This window comes from Mangifera indica, chromosome 9 (assembly GCF_011075055.1).
Source record: "Mangifera indica cultivar Alphonso chromosome 9, CATAS_Mindica_2.1, whole genome shotgun sequence".
In the NCBI taxonomy this organism is placed as follows: domain Eukaryota; kingdom Viridiplantae; phylum Streptophyta; class Magnoliopsida; order Sapindales; family Anacardiaceae; genus Mangifera; species Mangifera indica.
The window spans coordinates 9,274,252-9,296,815 of NC_058145.1; the positions used below are offsets into that span (position 1 = coordinate 9,274,252).

At 30.4% G+C, this 22,564-nt stretch overlaps 2 protein-coding genes across 2 annotated transcripts; one reads left to right on the top strand and one right to left on the bottom strand.

Moving 5' to 3' along the window:
* Positions 1–691: 691 nt before the first annotated feature.
* LOC123225072 lies at positions 692–3,559 on the bottom strand. Its single transcript, XM_044648923.1, has 6 exons — positions 3,349–3,559; positions 3,044–3,096; positions 2,407–2,691; positions 1,338–1,614; positions 1,124–1,201; positions 692–963 (listed from the first exon to the last, which is right to left on the bottom strand). The coding sequence occupies exons 3-6, from the start codon at positions 2,661–2,663 to the stop codon at positions 913–915; spliced, it is 663 nt and encodes a 220-aa protein (XP_044504858.1). The 5' UTR covers positions 2,664–2,691; positions 3,044–3,096; positions 3,349–3,559; the 3' UTR covers positions 692–912.
* Positions 3,560–14,200: 10,641 nt separating this feature from the next.
* On the top strand, positions 14,201–14,802 carry LOC123225270 (arabinogalactan protein 14-like). The gene has a single exon (XM_044649193.1). It carries the CDS (start codon positions 14,314–14,316, stop codon positions 14,491–14,493), a length of 180 nt encoding a protein of 59 aa, XP_044505128.1. The 5' UTR covers positions 14,201–14,313; the 3' UTR covers positions 14,494–14,802.
* The last annotated feature ends 7,762 nt before the right edge of the window (positions 14,803–22,564 follow it).

The window sequence follows — 22,564 nt, forward strand, 5'->3', positions numbered from 1 at the left end:
CTTGGCTTAAAAGGCTTTATATCATTCTGAACGAAGTATTCCACCAGATTCAGAATAATAGAACTAAAAAGTAGTATTCCACCAGATTTGCACTCTGTAGCTTGTTAAATAAAGCTTGGAAGAAGTTAATGGAGCATCATTTTATTTTGTAAAGAGTTCATTACCTGAAGTTAGGCAAAAAAATTTCTCCAGTTTCAATTATATTTTGAACTGTTTTTACATAAAAGAACTGTAACAATCATCTGTTTAACTAAAACTTACAATTAACTGTATAAGGTTTGACAAAATTTAATGATGGACAAAGTCATCTGTTTATACCCAGTAAATTGACAAAAACTCCATTTAAAGTTTGGCAACGTTAATTACCCTTGATTGAATAATTTCCTATTTACAAACAATGTGTTCACATGTCCAAGAATTCAGAAAAACCAATACTTTCAGATGAACTGAACTTAGCTAGTTGGTGAACTCTTTAGGAAATTTTTTCACCAAAAGTTATTATTGTCATCAATGCTGTGATCGATTTCTCCTATCATTTCAATCCTTTGTTTACCAATCATTCATGTTGAGTCAATGGTTAGGTATAACTAAGATTCTAAAGCAAGTAAATATGAATATGAACATGTAAAAAAATCCTCGCAAGCTGCAAAGTACCCGTGAAACAAAAAAAGAAAAAAGGCAAAACCTGATATCCAGAGAAGAAAAAGGCAGGCAATAGAATTCAAAAGGGAAGACAATGAAGCCCATTTCAAATGAGCAAAACAAAGAAATACCACATTGACATGTGGGAAGCTAATTTTTCATAAACAAACCAGAGGGAAAGCCTCCATTTACCCATGAAAATTGCCTTTCCTACCTAAAAAAACAAGTCAAAAGAATTACTTCCTCTACATCTATCTATTTTCTTCTGTTTCATTCTGATTCACTTTCCACATTTCCCATTGCCTTCAATCCTCTAGGCCTCTGCATCATACACAAATATTCGTAAAGATGCTGATAGAATACACATGTAAAACACAAATTTAATTAATGGAAAATGAAAAAGACTTGATTTTTCTTGCATTTTCTCAGTAATTTCATAAGCATTATAAATTCTGATGATAAAGAAAGAGTAATGAAGTACCTTCTTTGAAGTCTTTTTCTCCCTCACTTCATACCTCTCTTGACATAGATCCGATAACCATACACCAGGACTCACCAACTGCAAACACAACAACAAACGAAAATGGTAGACCAATCAACATGTAACAAGTTCAAAAAGATGATACTCTATTCTAATATTTGATCTATTCAATTCTATTCACTTGTGGTTATGGGTATTTGATTAGAAGACTTACAAGAATGCTTCTTTGAATCAACTTGGCTCTCTTCTTAGGCCTTTGAGAAGGCTTACAACCTTTCATAGCCATGAAATCCTCTTCCTTTTCTTTGCTAGACAACGAAATAAAAAGCTTTGGCCAAACAAGAGTTTTCTTATCTTCCTTTAGATGATCCATCAACGCTTTTCCACTTTCATCCAATCCCAATGAACCCCTTGTTGTGTAGTACCTATCTTCCTTCTCTGGTGAAGCCACACATGGTTTCTGATTATTTTTAATAGGTAAATCAAAGGTCCTGTAGCCAAACAAAAAGCGATAAACTATCAGCAAAATTAATTAACAAAACCTCCTATTGGTTCATGAGAAATCACAGATATATGGAAGTAAACAAACCTTGGTCACAATTATAAAAGCCAATACAATTCTTCAACCCTTAACAGGCTATTGTATCAAAATTTCCCTTCTCATTCCTACATTTTCTCACCATCCAAATAAGCAACATTCAGGGTAAAAAACAGAACTTTTTATAGTAGCTGCTAGCTTAAGTATGCACCCAAAGTGTTACAATGTTCACCGTTTTCCACTACCTTGGTAAAAAATGTGCTATAAATAAGAGATAACACATTCTTTATTGTCAAAATTCTCTCAAAAATATGATGAAATAATTTCATTTGCTTTTCAAATATTGAAACTTTTATCCACACTGTGATGTTATTACAAATTTTTACATTCTGAGTTCCCACATTTATGAAGAAGTAACGTTAAAGCAGTCACAGAAATACATCAATCCATAAAAACTGAAACTTGTTTTAAACCTTTAGCAGCAAATAAAACCCATTGATACTAACAGAAAGACACTGACTCTGTTCATTCTCCCATAATTTTCAAATATTTTGAACAAAACTAGGATTTGAGAAGCAGGAAAATTGTGGCATTTCATGAGGAATGCAACAAAACGCCTATCCTCTCAATACAAGACTAACAATAAGGATTAATTGATTCTCAGACTTTCACAACAATGCAAAGCCATTCTAATACATTTATCACAAAATAAAAATTTCCATTTCTGAGTACTTCATTAACTTACTTGTTGAGGCGATTGGGGGATCCTTTTTCAAGTGAAACAGCCCGGGAGGAGGAAAATTTCTTCTTTGACAAACAGTCAGGGGCTGATTTGTTCTTACTATGGTTATTGTTGTTGCAGCTCTTGTCAGTGTTTTCTAAGTTTTTGGATTCTTTTTTCACTTTACAACATCTAAGTCTTTTTCTATTTCCCCACTTTAACACAAAATCAGTTGCTGTCTCCTTTTCTCTTTGGCTTTGGTTCTTCCCTTCCTTTTCCATTCTACCCTTATTTTTGTTTCTCTTTTATCTGCAACAGAAAGCATACACAACATTTCATCGAACACTATGTTTCAGAAAACAATAACATTGAGACAAAACACCCATTTGAATATCTTGACAAACAAGAGAGTGAGAAAAAATGCAAGAAACTGAAAGAAAGTTTGCGCAAAACTAGAGAGATTATGTCAAGAAAATGAAATCCATTAAACAAAATACCCATTTGACTTTTTTTATATTTACAATGAAACAAAACGAAACTTCCTAAGAGAATGCACAAAATTAAAAATAAAACTGCTAGAGAATTTGATAAATATAAATATTAAAATATCTTAGAAAATCAAACAAAACTAATTGAGAGAGCACAATCTAGCAATACACACCTCAAGATCCGTAGAGAATACAATGAAAACTACATGAAGTGCCTCAAATTAGCCTGCATATGAAAAAAAAATCTTTAATCAATTAACAAACAGAAATTTACAGAAAAAATGCGGGGGAATGCTCTGCTCGGTTTCAGAGAAAAATTTCAACCAGTGACAGAAAAAAGAAAACTTATTTCAAACTTTTGTTTTTATTTCCCAGCAACCAAACAAAACCAACATCTCAAATCAAAGAGAAAAAGAAAGTAAATTATAAAGCAAACAACTTGGTCGTTTGAAATATTAAAAAGTCAAGAGAGTTTTACCATCTTTCTCTCAGCAAAGTAAACAAAAATTTTCTCGCGAAAACGATTGAAAGTAAGATCAGTAAGTTCAAAATTGTGGGTATGTTATAGTTTTGTGAATGGAAGCTAAATGGATAAAAAAGTCGGCGGCTTTCTGTGGTGTCCTAACCAAAATTCTTTGAAAGTTTTCTCTGCATTCTCTTTTCCATTTGCTGTTTTTCTTTTTTTTATAATTTCTTTTTTTATTTGGTTATTTTAAAGTTTAAGTTTTTTGGTAAAAAAATTGAAATTTATGGGGGTGGTGTGATTGTGACCGTGTGATGATTAACTGAGGGTGAGATGAGTTTCCCTCCGATTGAACGTAATTTTGTTGGTTCAAGACTTGGAGACTAATTTGAGTTGGAGGATTGGGTCTTGGGTAAGAGTGACAGGGTGTTCTATTGCAGGTGATTGGAGCACCTGACAAAGGATTTCATATCCCAATGGCTTTTTTTTTTTTTTTTTTCCCATTAACACTTTCTCAGTTTCAAAAACCATATTTTTCTCACAATTTAATTAGTTAAAAAATATTTTTATTAGAGGATAAAATATATAAATATTATAAAATTAATAAAATTAATATTTTAAAATACAAATAAATTATTTATTATTTATTAATTGTAAACTTTCTTTATTTAAAAACATTTTAAACATCTTTAATAAAGCGTTTAAAAGATTCAAACTTGAAAAATTTATATTAGAAATATTATAACTTAAATACATATGGATGGAAGTGTGGGGAATTCAAAACTTTAAAATATTTTATCTCATCATCTATCAAATAAAACAATGGAAAGAATTTCAAATCCAAACTTCACTTTGAGGGTAATGATGACATGCACAAAAGAATTTCAATTAAAATAATTTTAAAATTGTTTTCCAATGTAACAATAAATAGTCTTGATTAAATCTAACATCTATGTGAGATTATTACAAGAAACATGTTCATCAATCAGACTTTAAAATTTTCAATGTTTCATCATTGTCCCCTCATGTTCTTGTTGATTGCTTCTCACAACATTTGGTCACTTATTATTTGAAAATATTAAAAACCACAAGGTGAGTAATAATTACTTAATCAATAGTAGACCTTTCTAATTCTTAAGTTATCGACAAAGTTTAAGTATAAACTTAAAAAATATAGAGGAGACTATTTCTTATAGATCACATCCAAAAACATTATGTTGTTTAAGTGTTTGTGAGTAAATGATATGATGCAATGCATAAATAAAACATTTTTATGCAAGTCACATGAAAAAAAAAAAACATTTTCTTTTTTTGAAATCATTTTTTGTCTACCGATCTTACAGAGTTAAAACACTCATTCAAAACTAAGTGGCCAATTTAGCTACAATTCACTATTAACATTGGTATTTAATGTTAGAATAATGACCTATAGCCAATTGATATACATATTTATAATATTGTAATTTAATAATTTATTAATAAAAGGAAACTATTATTCATTCATGTTTGTATAATGTGTTTATATGAATAATATGCCCTTATAATGGTAAAATTATGATGAGAGGATCAAACAATTGATTATGGGAACCCTGTGAATATATTAGATGACCATTGTAAAAATTTTCATAATTTTGATATTATTTTGACCAAGGGCACAAGTAATAATGATGAAATTATCATAGTGTTGAATAACCTCATCGAAAGGTGATGATAATGCTCACATATCAAACTGTTAGTTGACAACTTGGTGCAACATATAAGTGCACATTATAGACATGTTTATCAGACTGACCTAACAAGAGGATTTTCATATGGATCATTATTTCAGTGTTTATGAAATAAATCTTCTAACTCACGAGTACATGTGATCCTTAAACTTAAGATCACCACACTGTCTCGTATAAGGATCAGTATAATTTGATGTCACCTAAAGTGCCACCATAATTGGGATAACCATAAAAGTGGTGATTGACTATATCGACATATGTATAGAGGCAATGATGGATTAATATAAAAGGTGATATCTTGAATGAAAATATTAAAAGACATCAATGACCACTCAAATATATGGGCACAGTGGGATTGGGTTGAAGCCCAATCCAAGTCATTTGGTTATCAATGTGTATTATTCATATCGACGAATTGCTGAGATACACATATGTCTATGTCTTAACTTCAAGAAATATTGATTAACGAAATGATTGTATTATGCGCAACTATGTAGTTAACAAGACTAAGTAGTTTGCTAACACTTTATCAACCAAGTGGCCATGATGCCTTATTAGGAGCTAATCTTAGTTTGTGTTCAAATTCAATTCGAATTGAATACTGTCAGTTCAATAGAAAGCTACTAGGTCACACACATATAGAATTTGATTCAAACTTTAAGGCGTACAGTTATTTTGTGATAATCTTGGTGTATTTGGATTGGGGTGAAATCGAGACTGGATTGACTTATCCAATAGGATTGAATTAGCCTAGTTTGACTATTTCTTTGACCATAAACACCCGTTCATGGTAAGTCAAATCAAGATGAAGTTTTATCCAAATTTGTGCCTAAGGGTCTTAAAAAATGTTAAATGCTACGAATTAGGATCAAGAATGAATGACCATTCATGGCATTCTCCATAAATAAGAACACGATTTCGTGATTTCAGAGTTGCTTTTTACAAACCCTAAAGCATGAGCACATATTCCTTTACATGGACAACCCATTCACAAAACCCTAGTAGCCTCTAGTGAACAGTTTTAACCTCTTCTAGTATATACTTCACGTGGATACCAAGGTGTCACCTCGGTGTGGGTTGAATAACTCATATTCTTGTCACGTAAAGTTTGGAAACAATCATATAACGCATGTATGAATTCCATAAAACCTCCTATGATTGATTTGCCATGTTCATGAATCTACTCACCTAAAATATGATCCACGAGTCTTTCAAGTTAACTTCAAATTTTTAAATTGTATATTTGTTGCCTAGTCAGTTTTTGATAACCCAAAAAACCTTTCACTTACATGAAGTCTCATGCTTTGACCCATTTCTTTTTTCCTTTATGCACTTCTAACATTTTATCTTGAAAAATTGAAAACTTTTCTTTCATGTAAAAACATTTTATCTTAAGCATTTTCTAATTTACATTCATCTATGGGATCAAGTCCCCTCTTCATACCAAAACACTCATATTTTGCCTTTGAAAACATGCATATTAACATTTACTTTATGTAGACATTTCATGAGCATGTTTTAAACACTTTGAGTAAACCTATTATAAACATTTTTGAAACCTTTTGTAAAACATTCCTAAAATGTCATAATTCAATTTAGAACACTCATGATAAGGCTTAAACCTTTCATTTATTAGATTCTTATCATTAGAACAATAATTTTGTTCATAGGGAGAGTTAGAATGAGCCTTAGACAACCTTTCGGGCAAAATAAGAGCAACATGCAATTTTCAATGCCACGACATATACAGTCTACCTAAGTTGGGGCAACTAAACGTCATGACGTTCATATCTTGATTTTGTAGCATCGAGTTTCTATTGATACCATGTTGCAACATTGCAATTTTGATGCTGCAATAATGCAATTTCATGCCTTGATTCATTCAATCTTATTCCATAATCAATAATTCACCTAGAGATTGAATTAACCTCCTCGTAAACTCTCTAAATACACATAATCCATCAATAATTCTCTCCTATTATTCTCTAGAAAGTCCATAACGAACTTAATATATGATTCAGGTAGAGAAAGGACAACAAGGTTGAAAGCCATGTTATTCATATATATGAGTCTAGAGTTTTCGACCCTTTCGATCAATTTAATTATATTTAAACATGCAAGTTTCAATCTTTGCTCTGTCATCCATTTTCTAATTAAGGATTTCCTTTGTTACTTGATATCGCTTTTAACAAGCATGACCTCGAAATATCTTACACAAATGATCGGTTATATGTTATCATAAAAACTGATTGTTTGCATATCAAAACAACGAAAATAATATGATGTTCGATACAAGTTTTGCATCATTTTTGTGTTTCTCAAAAACATGAAATTTCCTCATTTCAAGTTTGGGCATAATAAGTGATTCTTGTCTAACAACATACAAGATTCTTCTTTTTTTTTAGTACAATTTGTAAATGTTGATATTAGTTAAGATATTTTGCATTTAAAAACAAATCTCTTTTTAAAGGTTAGGTTGTGTGTTAAGTCTATTCCACAAAAAACAAAAATAAAGTTATATTTTAATTTTATATTTATTTAATATAGTCTTTTATTAAATAAATACTCTCACTATTTTTATTCAAACCAACAACTCTCTTCGTTGAACTTGGGAAATCTCAGTAGACGTACTAGTTGGTCAAGATCTTACTGATTTAATTCTCTCCTACGTTTTGACAAACAAGTTCGAATTAGCAAATTAGGTAGACTAATCAAAACAAAGACAAAACTCTATTATCTCTAATTCAACAGTTATACATGAACCAATCGTAAAATATCAATTATGATTTTTGGTTTCATTAGGGTAGATACTTCATATCACTTATGCAACACTAATTGCATATCCCAAACTCTATCTCTAATACACTTTCACCTTCGCTTTGATGAACAAACTAGATAAGTTAGTTAAGTAAGACCTAATACAAACAATCACTCAATCTTCCACATGGTAAAGTGTATCCTTTACTTTAGCAAACAAGGTTACGACAAAGAGACACTTGCCTCGAGGCATTGTATTGGAAAACATTTGATTATTTTCATTTTAATATATTTAAAAGATTTATTATGATTTCACCAATTTTAGTAAAAATAAAACCTAAGATGCATACTACAATACAAATTAAACATATTGGTATACAATTTTAACTAATGTCAACCCCCTTGAGTCGTGAGGGGTTAAGTGTTCAACCTAGGTCCTGTTCTTCCGGTCTTTAATAATTCCTTTGTCTTTAGTCTTCAATTATACATTATTTTGTTTCTTAGTTACAATTTTTCCAATAATAATAATAAAAAAACCTATTCTAATTTTATATTTGTAAAACAAAAACTTTGAGTTATATTCAAGAAGAGATAAATGAGAAGATAAGTACAATAAAATTTTAGAGAAGACAAAATACGCATGTCCTATTTTAATTATTATAAACAAAAAATAATAAATAAATATAAAAAGCATTTACATATAGTTTTTAAACTATGTACTAGACCTCATGCATATACAAACATAGATACATCATAATCAAAATTAAAATTAATTATTTTTAATTATTTTACTCAAGTGCTAATTACATTTTAGTCTATCAAGTTTTGCATAATTACAATTCAAACATAAAGAATTGGAAAATTGCAATTTGATCCCTATTTAACAAAATTGGGTTAAAATTGTAATTTTCTCCTTGAATGAGCGCGCAGGCCTCATGAACGGTTGTTCGTCTTCACGTATGTAAAATTTGACAAAATTCCAGAGTCGTAAACGACGAGGTAAATCATGAAACGAACATACGAGAGAACGGGCATGTTTTCAACAAATGAACAATCATTCATCAAAGACAACAATGCCACTTTAGGAAGAGCTAGGTGATGAGGAAATCTTGCATTCGTTTGAGTGCTGAACAAACAATCATGCATCATCGCGAGCACACCTATTTGCAAAGTGTTGTCCAAGTTCTACAATGACGTAATATGTTGAAAAATTTTCCCAAATCTGATAAACCTTTGTCGGCATGAGGTGATATGACATGAATGTCATTCTCACACCAACAGTAACTATCAAAACACACAACAATACACATCGAAGATGATTTCATGCAATAATATGAAACTATCGACAATCAACTGAATTTTTAATAACTTGCAAACTTCAACAATATCAAGCAAAAACTTAAGCAACTAAAACTTAATAAATTTAACACAATCTTTATGTTGTTTACATGGTCTTAAACATATTGCAATGACAAAACATCAACCAACAATTTTAAATGGAAAAAAATTTGATATCAACAATTTTAAAATTATGCAATTGAATAAAATAAATTCATAGGTACTTTTTATGAATTAATCCTTCAAGGGTGACTCTAATACCATTGTAGGGAATTTGCGGTCTTCGGAAAGTGGAATAACAATAAAAAATTTTAATAAATAATCAAACATACCATAAAAAACCCTTTTGGATCGACCTTATAGGATAATTAATTTACAAACATATTTTTTACACTAATAAGGTGTTTGTAGAATATATCTATATGTTGGCTTCTTTGACTTTTATTGATGATGATAAGTTATGAAGTCACTCCTATAATCAAATATAGGTTTGAACCTTAATATCTATACGGAGCACGAACGAGAAAGGAGGCTAAAACCATGCTCAAAGGCTACTAGAACTTTGAAGATGGTTTGTGATACTATATGAAAGTCACGATAAGCATAATCCTCCATAAAAAGAACACAGCTAAGGTTTTTAATTTATGTCACATAATTTGTGACTTGCATAATCCTCTATAGTTTATGTCACATACTAGTTAATTTATGATGAACCAACATAAGATTCATCACTCTCGTGTATGAGAGAAAGATATCTCGTGGTGTTATTTAACTAATGACTATGACCAATAAAATTGTGGCCACAAACTAGATTAGCTTTGATGCCTAAATCTAATTAAACATGGTCGTTGTCTCAAAAGTTAAGTCAAGAAGTCTAAATAATTAAGGTAAATACTACTTTTGTGTCTTAGTCTTAATAAGATATCAGTATGATAAAAGGATTGAATTGCATGGTAATCATACCATTGAAATTTTACATTGTTTAATGTTGATTTCTATTATATTAGATGATTATAATGTCTTGCTAGGGGTTGTTCATATTCTATGAAAAAAAGAGATGATTAATTATAGATTAATCAATAATTTTATTCATTGTAAGTATATTACAAAACTTAAAAGTCACACACATAAAGGGTTGTTTGTTACAATTGAAATATTGTGGTGTAAAGCTCAAAAAGTGAATAACCTTAGTTTGGTGAATTTAGAATTCTAAAACTATGTTTGAAAATATATAGAAATAAATATTTAAAACATAATTATATGTCTAATTAATATTAATTAAGGGATTGAACCACTTGTCCAAATACCCAATGACTTAGGGTGAAGTATATAAAGGAGCTACTAGGGTTATGATATAAATTCATAACCGAGCAAAACCTTAGCCACCCTTTATTTATTAAATTTTCACATTCTAAAACTCTCTCTCTCTCCATCTCTTTAGGGAAGGAGACATTTTTCTTTTCAATTTCTTATCTTGAACTCCTTAATATACTCAATTTCATACATTAAAGACTAGTACATGTCCCTTGGTCGACAAAGAGCCCTTGTGTAGATGAGTTAGGCCTCATTGGAATCAAGAAGGAAACATTTAATTTAGAATAAATTTGGGGTGGATTTAGAGAGAAGGAGTCCTTGAACGCAAATATGAAAGTTTCCATCCTTTCCTTTTGCGTGTGTAATTGCTCGTTGATCTTAAGGAACGATTTTCATGCAAAAATTTAAACTTATTTGTTGCCATAACTTGAACTTTACTATTAGAATGCACGAAAATTACCTATACTACCAACATGATAATAAACTTATGCCTCATACACGAAACAAGTTGACTAGGAGAACTAGAGACCTTGAGTTGTATAGAGTGAATTGTGTTTGAAATTTGACACCATAATTTTAAGCTCTATAAAATTGTTGGACTTAAGTGAGATTTTTTTCACTTAAGAGTCCAACTCAAATAACCTAGAAACAAAAGAGTTGAAATGAGACATTTAAGAAGTGATTTTATCCAAGTTGGATAGAGAATATTTAAATATTGAATAAATATTAAATTAGATGAACTGACAATATCTTATCACATATCCCAAGTATTCATCAGGGAATTAATTATGATTTATTGACATTACATGAACAATTATTCATTCTTTAAGAATTATCGTTCAAATGACGGGTCATACAATTGTCTTAACTATATTAAACCTATAAATTCAAATACCACATTCATCAATCTGAATATAAATAAACAGTATTATCAATTGTATAGATTTTTGTCATCCTTAAAACTTTTACATACGCTCTTCACTCATTCTCAAGGAATTTAGTAGACTTTTAACGCCCCTTATTATCAATTAATCATGTGTGCCTTGTGTGGATCACCTTGATTAGAGGGTAATACATGCACCGTTTTTTGTTAAGCCTCCAACATGAGTAAGTTATCTAACTCTATTATGGTATGAAAATTTATGTTGTTCATAATTTGATCCTAGTTAATCATGGATGAATATCATGTTATTAAACTTTTAATTCTAGCTATTTTTACTGCATTTGATATTTTGATTTCGTAATAACTAATCGACAATGATCATGTCAGTGTTCTTGAATCAATGCATTGATATCTATCCCCTTTTGCAGATCTTCCATGTGAGAGTATTGGCTATGGTTCCACACAAATACAATATGAGTTTTAAAGTACATCACATTTTTAGGGTGAAGAAGAAAAAAAAGGGGGGGGGGGGGGGGGGGGGGGGGGTGGTGTGGTGTGTGGGGGTGGTGGACTTCTTATTGTTATTATTATTATGGAAAGAATAGAGCAGCAAGATTGATCTTTTGGAGCAATTCTAACCCTCTGATCCTACTAAGTTTTCCCTTAGGGATTTCTTAATGTCTCAATTACATATTTTTAAGCTCACACAAAGTACACTCCTTGAGTTCTCACCAAAAGCCTTTCAATTAATTTTGTAATTATTCTTTGTGCACTTATTGTAAAATAACACTACAGTAAACATAGATTTTATTCAGATAACCCAACCACTTTAATAACTCTCTCTTTATTTTTGCCTCCATTGTTTCATTATTTTTGTTATTTGTAGAGACATCCTCTGTGACCCTCCAATAACATCCCTCATGTAACATCTCCGGAAAAATATGTATTGATATTGGTGTAAATTTTGGCATCTAACATACTACATATACAAAATATATAATATTAATGTTATACCCTTTTTTTCTTTTAAAGCATCAAACACCTACTATGAGGGTTAGAACACTTAAAAATCAACAAAAAGAAACTGCATACTTTCTCATCAATGTTATCATATTAAACTGAATAGAGTGTTGTCCGTTGACAAGACTCAACTGACTCAATCTCTCTTTCACTAGCAAGAATGTCACATAGTCCATATGAACAAATATTTAATACGTTTAATTGATGATAGAAAAGTGTTCTTAATTGGTTTGTGGAATCACTCTATTCGAATTTATTGGTAAACTACTTGGGACTAAACCCATTTTCAATCTGATATGACTTACAAGTTACTCAAGTAAAAGAAAACATGAAAACTTCTTGAAGCAACTACTAGTTTTAGCAAATATTGCTCTTTCAAGCTCTTACATTGATGGTTAAATGACCCAATTTCTCTCCCAAAGCAAAAGGGTCTAACCAATTCTTTTTGCAGTACAATTTGGTGGTTTCTTGACTCATTCAAATTTCATCACAACTATCAATGAACACACCACAAAGCAATGCGCAACATTAGTAGAAAATACGGAGCCTTCATGATATGCATGCACCCCCACCTCATGATTCACGAGGGTGGGCATGCTTTAAAATAAATTCTTTGGTCTTAACATGAACTTGTCCTTACTGGTGAATTTTAAAATTGAAACCAATTCTGAAGGCTTATCAAATTAACAAAGTTAAAGTTAAAAACACTTCAGATGGATGGAGACAACAGACCGGAACTTTTGGCCCAATTGGGCAACACATTCTAGCCATCCATTTGTACACTCTCACAAACACATTTCAAGAAAACCACTTACCGTTTCTCTTTCATTTACATTTTAAGTTCAAAAAATACAACTGGGAATTTAAAGTTGAAACACATTAACAGGAAAAAAAAAAAACACAACACAAATTAATGCCATTAACCTCTATAAGAAGAATAGGTAAAAAAACATGCTAATTTTTTCGATCAAATTAGTGTTTTTACAATTTGATTTATCATTCTTTGTGTGAAAGAAACTGGTTGATGATAGCATCCACACGTCGCTTATATTTGTTTGAGTACATTATTTAAAGAAATTCAAGACTGATTAGAGCATCAATAAGAGAAAACATAACCAACACATATTTAGAATTTATTTGTAGACCTATCAGCATTAAATAATCAATAATTGTAATATCTTACAAAACAAATTGAGAAAATTAACTATTGTTGAATCAAAGTCCAAACCTAAAAGAGAAGAATAATCCACCAGAAACCACTCTCTTCACAACTTTCATTCCATTCAAACCAACCATAGAATGATATGGAAAACAAAAATCTAAAAGCCTCGACTCAAAAAGTTAAAACTAGTAAAGGTTAAGGAAGAAGACAGCAAAGCAAGGACCCACACACACCAGAAGCCAACTGTATGCCAACCAAGACAAAGCAACATCCCAACGTGCAATTTGGGATGTTGTCCAAGCGTTCCCCCTAAGGTATCCTAAATTAACATATTCCTCCCCCTAGATATCAAATATAACAATTTACCCATAAATGCTTTTTGTTCCATTGGTATTTTCCTGCTTCACATTTAATGTGTTAAAAACACTATTTTCATTATATTAAAGTACAAAATATTTTCTAGTATTCCTAAAGGAACAAGTCTATAAAATCCTACGAAATACTAACAATACGATAGGAGGCAAAAATAATTTATGATACATAAGGGGGTATATTGATAGACTAATAAAAACTTCAAAGCTTCCTCTCTCTCTCTCTCTCTTTTTTTTGGGTGGGGGGCTGGGTGAATAAACGTCATTTCTCTCTCATTTCCACACTCGTTATATACACCCACCTGGTCACCACCAACTCCACACTCTTTCCACAAAGTTGATTCATTTATTCAATTCCACAAAGAAAGTTCGAGTCTTTTAGCTTTTTAATTGCATCAACTTGAAGCAATGGAGGCAACGAAAATGAACGTACTTGTGGTGCTAATGGCGGCTCTGATGATGGTAGCGGCCTTCTCTTCAGTGCAAGCTGCTGATGCTCCTGCACCAAGTCCAACTTCTGATGCTGCTGTTTTTGTGCCAACTTTCTTTGTCTCTTTGATGGCTTTGGCATTTGGGTTCTTCTTTTGAGCCATTTTGAGCTAGCTTTTTTTTTTCCTTCCAGAGGAGGAACCATGTAGACAGTCCATTGTTTATGTTCTTATGGGGTTTTTCTCATTTGTTTGTTCTTGTTTCTCTTCTCTGCTCTTGGGTGGTTGTTGAATGAGTACACAGGAAAGTGAGAAAAGAGAGAGGACATGGTTGTTGAGATTTTTATCTTTTATTGTATTATTTATTTTTCTTTTGAGAGATATAGTTTAATATGTACTGTTAACGTGGCTGTGCTTGATTGTATTATATATGACTTAATATATGAATGTATGTATTGAATTTGTGTTATTTGGGCTTAATAAGGAGATATTAGAGGTGGACTTGATGCTTTTAATCTTCTTCTTCTTTTATTCTCTTTATTGTAGTAAATAATTTTTTTTTTCTTTCTATAAAAATGTTTCCGTCTGAGATATGAGCTGTAATTTTGGCTGATTCTAATGGAGGGTGCGCGATCATCATCATGATAGTGATGATAATTGACAGCTTTAGTGGGCCTTGAAATTTGGTGAAGCAAATAACATCTTTTTCCTTGGCAAAAACAATAATTTTCAATCGTTTTCCTTCCAAGCGCCGATGAGAACTTACCGTGTTGTGTGGTAAATGGTAATTAACACTATTTTGACTCGACACTTGACAGCAAAGGCATCAACATCTGACAAGACCCCACACATTGTGGAAAATGTGTTCGGATTTAGGCGGGCAAAGATTTTGTGAAGAGTGTCAATTCAGGGGATAATTAATTAAAATCGTAATAATTTTTTTATTTAAATCTTTTTAAACAAATGTGTAATAATTTTATTTTTATAAACAAATTTAATTTTAATTTCAAGAGTATCTTTTTAATTAATTATGTCATTTTTTATTAATTACGTTAAATTTGACATAATTTTTTTGAAGATTTAATAAATTCTGATTCAAAGGTTAAGTAAGTTATATTTTAAAGACTCAAAATATATTTAAAAATTGATAAATTTTTGTTCAAATACAGATAGAAACATAAAAATTAACATAAACGAAGAGAATGGTGAGTGTGAACGGACGGTGCGTAGGATGCATAGAGTACGCAAAAGGTGTGTAAGAATTCTATGTAATATATAAATATAAAAAAGACAAACAGAGGTGCACGCGAGTGTGTGCACTTCTATTTGGTTTTTTTTAATATTTATATATTATATATAATTCTTATGCACTCTTTACGCATCCTACGCATCTTTTATGCACTTTATGCACCCTACGCATTCTATGAACCTTTTACTCACCCCTACGCACTTTTTATGTACTCTACGTATTACTCATTTGCACTCATCATTCTCTTCGTTTATGCTAATCTTTTTGTTGCTATTTGTATTTGAATAAAAATTTATCAATTTTCAAATATGTTTTCAATCCTTTAAACATGACTCACCGAATCTTCGAATCAAAACTTATCAAATTTTTGAAAATAATTGTGCCAAATTCAACGTAATTAGTCGGGAGTGACGTAAATAGTCGAAAATGATGTAATTAGCCGAGAGGGTATTCTTGAAATTAAAATTAAATTTTTTTATAAAAATAAAATTACTGTACGTTTGCCTAAAATGGTTTAGGCGAAAAAATTATTGTCAATTTTAATTAATATCCCGTCAATTTATGTGGTCCAATTTTTAAATTAATATTATTATTATGAGGCCAAAAGCCATAAGCCCATTGAGGATGGTTGCAAACCTAAATTTGAATTAAATAAATATCGAAAATTTAAATTTTTATATATGAATGGTTTAAATTATTAGAAAAAATTAGTTTTATAAATAAAATTATTATTTAAATAATAATATATTAAAAATAATAAAATGTATTATTTCTTCTTAAATTTAGAAAATTAACAATTTTTTTTAGAATTAAACTTTAAAAAATTTCATTTTTCCCCTATTAGATTTTCATTTGTTGACAAGTTTTTTCTGGCTTTCTCTCTCTCGAACGACCTTATCTCCTTTGGATGACCTTTTCTCCCTTCTCCCTATTTTCTAGAGTCTTTGTCTCTAACAAAGATTTTTCGTCACAGACAAAGACATCGTTTTCGTTAGAGAGATAGAGATATTGTTTTTGTCGATGACAAAGATGATATTATAAAATATCATCAAGAGTGATTAACATTTTTTCAAAAGATTTGGTCTAAAAATACTTTTTCACTCTTTCGATGAATAAATCACTTTTTTTCATCTAAAATTTAATTTTATTAACATAAAATTAATTTTGAAAAAGAATAACAGTTATTTTATTTCTTAAAATAAAAAAAAATCAAAGTTGTCATTGTGATCTTTCACACAACAACTTCGGTTTTGACCTATTCTCTACTCAGCATCACCTCTACCAACTCAACCCCATTGCCACCACCATTACCATTGTAAAAAATGGAGTCTAATATTTTTTTTATTTTTGAAAAGCTAAATTTTCTAGTTATTAATTTAGGAAGATTGAAGTATTGAAAGCTAAATCTATTAACGATATATTTGGAAAAGTTGACAACCTTAAATATATATATAGGTGTTAATGTGCTTTCTTTAAAAATAGTATTAGACGTATGCAACACTCTTGCAAAAACCTAATTCAATAAAAATCCTAGTGCGAATGTGGATGTAGGCAAAAGTTAAGCCGAACCACATGAAATCTTTCTTGTTTTGTGTGACTGTCTGTGATCTTTTATTTCTTTTATCTTGATTCAATCTCTAACAATCGGTATCAAAGCCAAGTTCTGATGAATAATAGTGGGAGCGATGGAGTGAAACAAGACAAACATAGTTGGGGTTGTGATTTCGTTCACAAGGACGATTAAAGGTTGATATTATTTAACTAACGAAGGGACTAACAAGAACAATGTTTCTGAAAACAAAGTTTCGTAAAGAAAACTCAACTAAATTTTATTAATAATATGATAAATTGATTGACTTCCCGAATGACAAAACTCATGCGTTTGTATAAGCTTATTTTTCTTAACTAGACTAGGAAAACTTAAACACATGAGGAAAACTAGTTTAACTATAATAGAAATCATAATTAATTCCAAATTCTAGGAAATTAAGGAAATAAATTAAATTTTCTTAAACAAAAAAAATCCTAAAATCTCTTTATTTTAATAATTTCCTAAATTTAAAAATTCTTAAACTCAAAATAAGATGTAATACCCTCAAGTACGTTTCAAGGACATTTATGTCTTTTGACCTTGCTTTAAGGCATCTCTAGTTTTAAAGATAAATGTTCAAATGTGTGTGTGTGTGTATAAAGAGAGAAAAAACAAAAAAGGAAAACTTTATGCGTTTTTCCATCATCTTCTCCCATCTCTTCTAGAATATAGTAGCTTTCTTCATGCTTTTGCTTAGTTTTTGAAGAAAAGTGGATGATTTGAAAGGGTTTTGGAAGACAAGTAAGGAAAAAAAGAAGAAGCATTTAGAAGCCTTAGTAACCAAAAGATTTTTTTTTTCCCTTTACCTATGTTTCTATACATTGGATGCATGTTATATGAATATGTTAATGTGTTTTGGTGTTGATTTAAGATGGTTTTGGTAATAAAAGAAAGAAGATAAAAAGGAGGGAGCTAACTTGACAAAGATTGACTTAAAACAAGGTAAGTTGTAACATCCCCCCTAGAAGTACTACCCACTGAAGGAGAAATATTACGAATTAATATTCGAAGCATCTATTTTTTTTTAAATATTTTAAAATGAACACATCACTAAAAGTGTTTAGAAATTATTTTAAGAAAACTGAAAATCTAGAAGCAAACAAAAGATGTATATATTCATATGAAAACTCATCTAAAAGCATCTGAAAACATGAAGTAATCATATACAATTGTACAATCATCTCAAAAAGGTCAAAAATCAACAAGAACATACAACTATATACATGTAATATAAACCAAAGATAACCTGCTCCAACCGGATCTATCTTTGCTGACCTGACCTTGCCTCACAACGACCTCGATCACCTATACCTGCAGTCATGAAAGAAAAGAAAGTGAAAGATAAGAATACTCAGTAAGGGGAAAAATTAAGTAAACTATCTCCTTTCTTGTTCTAACTCACTTTTGGGACTCAACCTCATTCATAACCTCCATAAGAAATCGAGGGGATAATTTAGTTCATTCTTTACTATTTGGGTCATATTTTGTCTTATCTGGTGTCTATTTGATACTTTTTGGAAGTTGACTATAGAGATTTGACACTTTTATAAGCTCGAGCTCTCTTCCTTTCACTCACTACACCATTTTGAATCTGAGCTATACTATGAGCATGCTCTACTACGAGCAAACCCTACTAGGGGTCTATGTCTTACTTAGAAGTGTCCTACTACGGACGTACCCTACTATAGGTGATGTAGTGTAAAGTGTCCCCTCATAGTTCATAGCATGCATGTATGTCTTATATCTTACTAAACTTGTTTCCATCTAAAGCTATTTATAACTTACTAGACCATACTCTTGGGATGACCCCTAAATCTTGAGTCCCAAATTCCTTTTCTTGTTTTTCTTCTTCTTTTCTTTTTCTCTCCCTTCTTTCTTTTCCTTTCTTTTCTTTCTTTCTTCCTTTCCTTTTTCTCCTCCTTTTCTTTCTTTCTTTCTTTCTTTCCAAAAACTGTGAAATACTATTTATTTGACAGGGCAGCCTTCTTGTTTATACAAGTTAACAGTCCAAATGGTTTCTAATTTATACAAGCTATATATCGTTGAAAAGAGGATTCAAAGAGATTTCCAACAAGCTATAATAACACTCATAATTTATTAGATAAGACAGTCAAAACATGAGATGAATTCAATGGCAAAAAACTGTCTTCTCTGTTTATTTGATAAAATAGTCCTTTTGGTTCATATAATATTTAACAGTCCAAATGATCTCTAATTCATACAATCTATATATCATTGGAAAGAGGATTCAAATAGCTTTCCAAAAAGATATAATAGCACTCACGATTCATTAGCTAAGGCAGCCAAAACATAGGATGAAGTCAGTGGCAAAAAATTGTTTTCACTGTTTATTTGGTAAGACAGTGTTTTTGTTCATGCCATTTAACAGTCCAACCGGTCTCTAATCTATATATCACTAAAAAGATAATTCAAAGAGATTTTCAACAAGCTATAATAGCACTCATAATTCATTATATAAGGTAGCCAAAACGTGAGACGAAATTGGTAACAAAATTATAAATATTATCCAACTTTCTGCCATGAACAAAATCACATACATAGATGCCCTAAATGCAAAACAACATTTCTTAACTTCAAAATCATCATTTATAACATAGATCCAAGGAATCAAAAACATAAAACATGAAACATATCGAGGATAATACCCTTTACCTTGTTTCAAGCCAATCTTTGCAAGTTGGCTTTCTCTTCCTTGTCTTGCTTCCAAAACACACTAACATATTCATATAACATGTATCAAATATATACAATCATAGGTAAAAGGAAAGGAAAGAGATCTTTTGGTTACCAAAGCTTCCAAAGTGCTTCTTTTTTTTTCTCTTCTTATTTTATCTTCCAAAATCCTTATAATTCCTTCCTTTTGCTTCACAAAACAAAAGAAAACAACATGAAGGAGGTTGGATGCTAGAGTGGATGGGAAAAGATGATAGAAAATGTTTGAAGCTTCCTTTATTTTTTGTTTTTTCTCTTTTTATATACATCTTTATCTCTTTCTTTTTATCTCTTTTTCTTTTTCTTTTTGTATTTATATATCTCTATATAGTTATATATATATATATATATATATATATATATATATATATATATATATATATATATATATATATATATATATATATATATATATATATAAAATGGAAAATATCTCAAAATAGGGTCAAAAGACATAATTGCCCCTAGAACATACTTGAGGGTACTACATAAGTGGAATCATTTTTGGCATGTTTCATATTTTATACTTTTGATTCCTTGGCTCTATGTTATAAATGATGATTTTGAAGTTGAGAATTATTGTTTTGCCATTTGGGGTATATATGTGTGTGATTTTGTTCTTAGCAAAGAGTTGGATAATATTTACAATTTTACCATTGATTTCATCTCATATTTTAACTATCTTATCTAATGAATCATGAGTCCTATTATAACTTTTTGGAAAGATCTTTGAATTCTGTTTTTAATGATATATAGCTTGTATGAATTAGAGACCGTTTGGACTATTAAATTGTATGAATAAAAAGACTGTCTTACTAAAGAAATAGTAAATACAGTTTTTTGTCATTGATTTTATCCCACTTTTTGAATACCTTATCTAATGAATCATGAGTGTTGTTATAACTTGTTGAAAATCTCTTTGAATCCTCTTTTCAATGATATATAACTTGTATGGATTAGAGACCGTTGGACTATTAAATTGTATGAACAAAAAGACTATCTTATCAAATAAACAATAAATACAATTTTTTGCTATTCAATTCATTCCATATTTTGACTGTCTTTTCTGATGAATCATGAGTGTTGTTATAGCTTGTTGGAAAGCTCTTTGAATCCTTTTTTCAATGATATATATCTACTATGAATTAGAGACCGTTTAGATTATTAAATTGCATGAACAAGAAGACTGCTTTACCAAAGAAATAGTAAATATAGTTTTTTGTCACTGATTTTATCCCACATTTTGACTATCTTATCTGATAAAACATGAGTGTTATTATAGCTTGTTGGAAATCTCTTTGAATCCTCTTTTCAATTATATATAGCTTGTATGGATTAGAGACCATTTAGACTATTAAATTGTATGAACAAAAAGACTGTCTTATCAAATAAATAATAAATACAGTTTTTTGCTATTGAATTTATTCCACAATTTGACTATCTTATCTGATGAATCATGAGTGTTGTTATAGCTTGTTAGAAAGCTCTTTGAATCTTCTTTTCAATGATATATATCTAGTATGAATTAGAGACTGTTTGGATTATTAAATTGCATGAATAAGAAGACTGCCTATTTTCAATGATATATAGATTGTATGAATTAGAGATAGTTTGAACTATTAAATTACATGAACAAAAAGACTATCCTATCAAATGAACAGTCCCATAAACAGTAATTTATAGTTTTTGGAAAGAAAGAAAAAGAAAAGGAAGAAAAGAGAGAAAGGAAAGGAAAGGAAAGAAAAAAAAAAAAAGCAAGAAAAGGAATTTAGGGCTCAGGATTTAGGCTTCATCCCAAAAGTATGATCTGATGGGTTATGAATAGTTTTAGATAGAAATAAGATTAATAAGAGATAATGTACACATACATGCTACAAACTATGAGGAGACACTTTATGCTACACCACTCATAGGAGGGCATATTCATAGTAGGACATGTTCGTAGTAAGATATAGACCCGCAGTAGGGTTTACTTGTAGTAGAGTATGCTTATAGTATAGTATAATTCATATTCAAAAATAGTGTAGTGCGAGAAAATAAGAGAGCTCAACTTAGAAAAGTGTTAAATCACTGTAGTTAGTTTCAAAAAAGTATCAGATAGACACCAAATGGGACTAAGAATAACTCAAATAGTAAAAAATGAACTAGAGTATCCCCTCGATTCTTTGAGGAGGTTATGATGTGAGATTGAGTCTCGAGAATGCTTTAGAACAGGAAATGAGATAGTTTACTTAATTTTTCCCCCTTATTAAGTGTTATTATCCCTCACTTCCTTTTCTTTCATGATTACAAGTACATGTGATTGAGGTAGTTGTGAGGCAAATTGGTGAAGATAGATCTAGGTTGGAGCAGATTATCTCTGGTTTATGGTGCATGCATACAACCATATGTTATCATTGACTTTTGACCTTCTTCAAATAGTTGTACAATTGTATATGATTACTCTATGTTTTCATATGCTTTCTGATTAGCTTTTATATATGATATATATATATATATCTTTTGTTTGTTTATGGATTTTCAATTTTCTCAGAATAATTTTAGAACGCTTTTAGCGACAAGTCATTTTAAAATTTGTTTTAAAATAATTGCTTCAAATATTAATTTGTAATATTTTCCTCTGGAAGACAACACTTCTAGGAGGGATGTTACATAAGA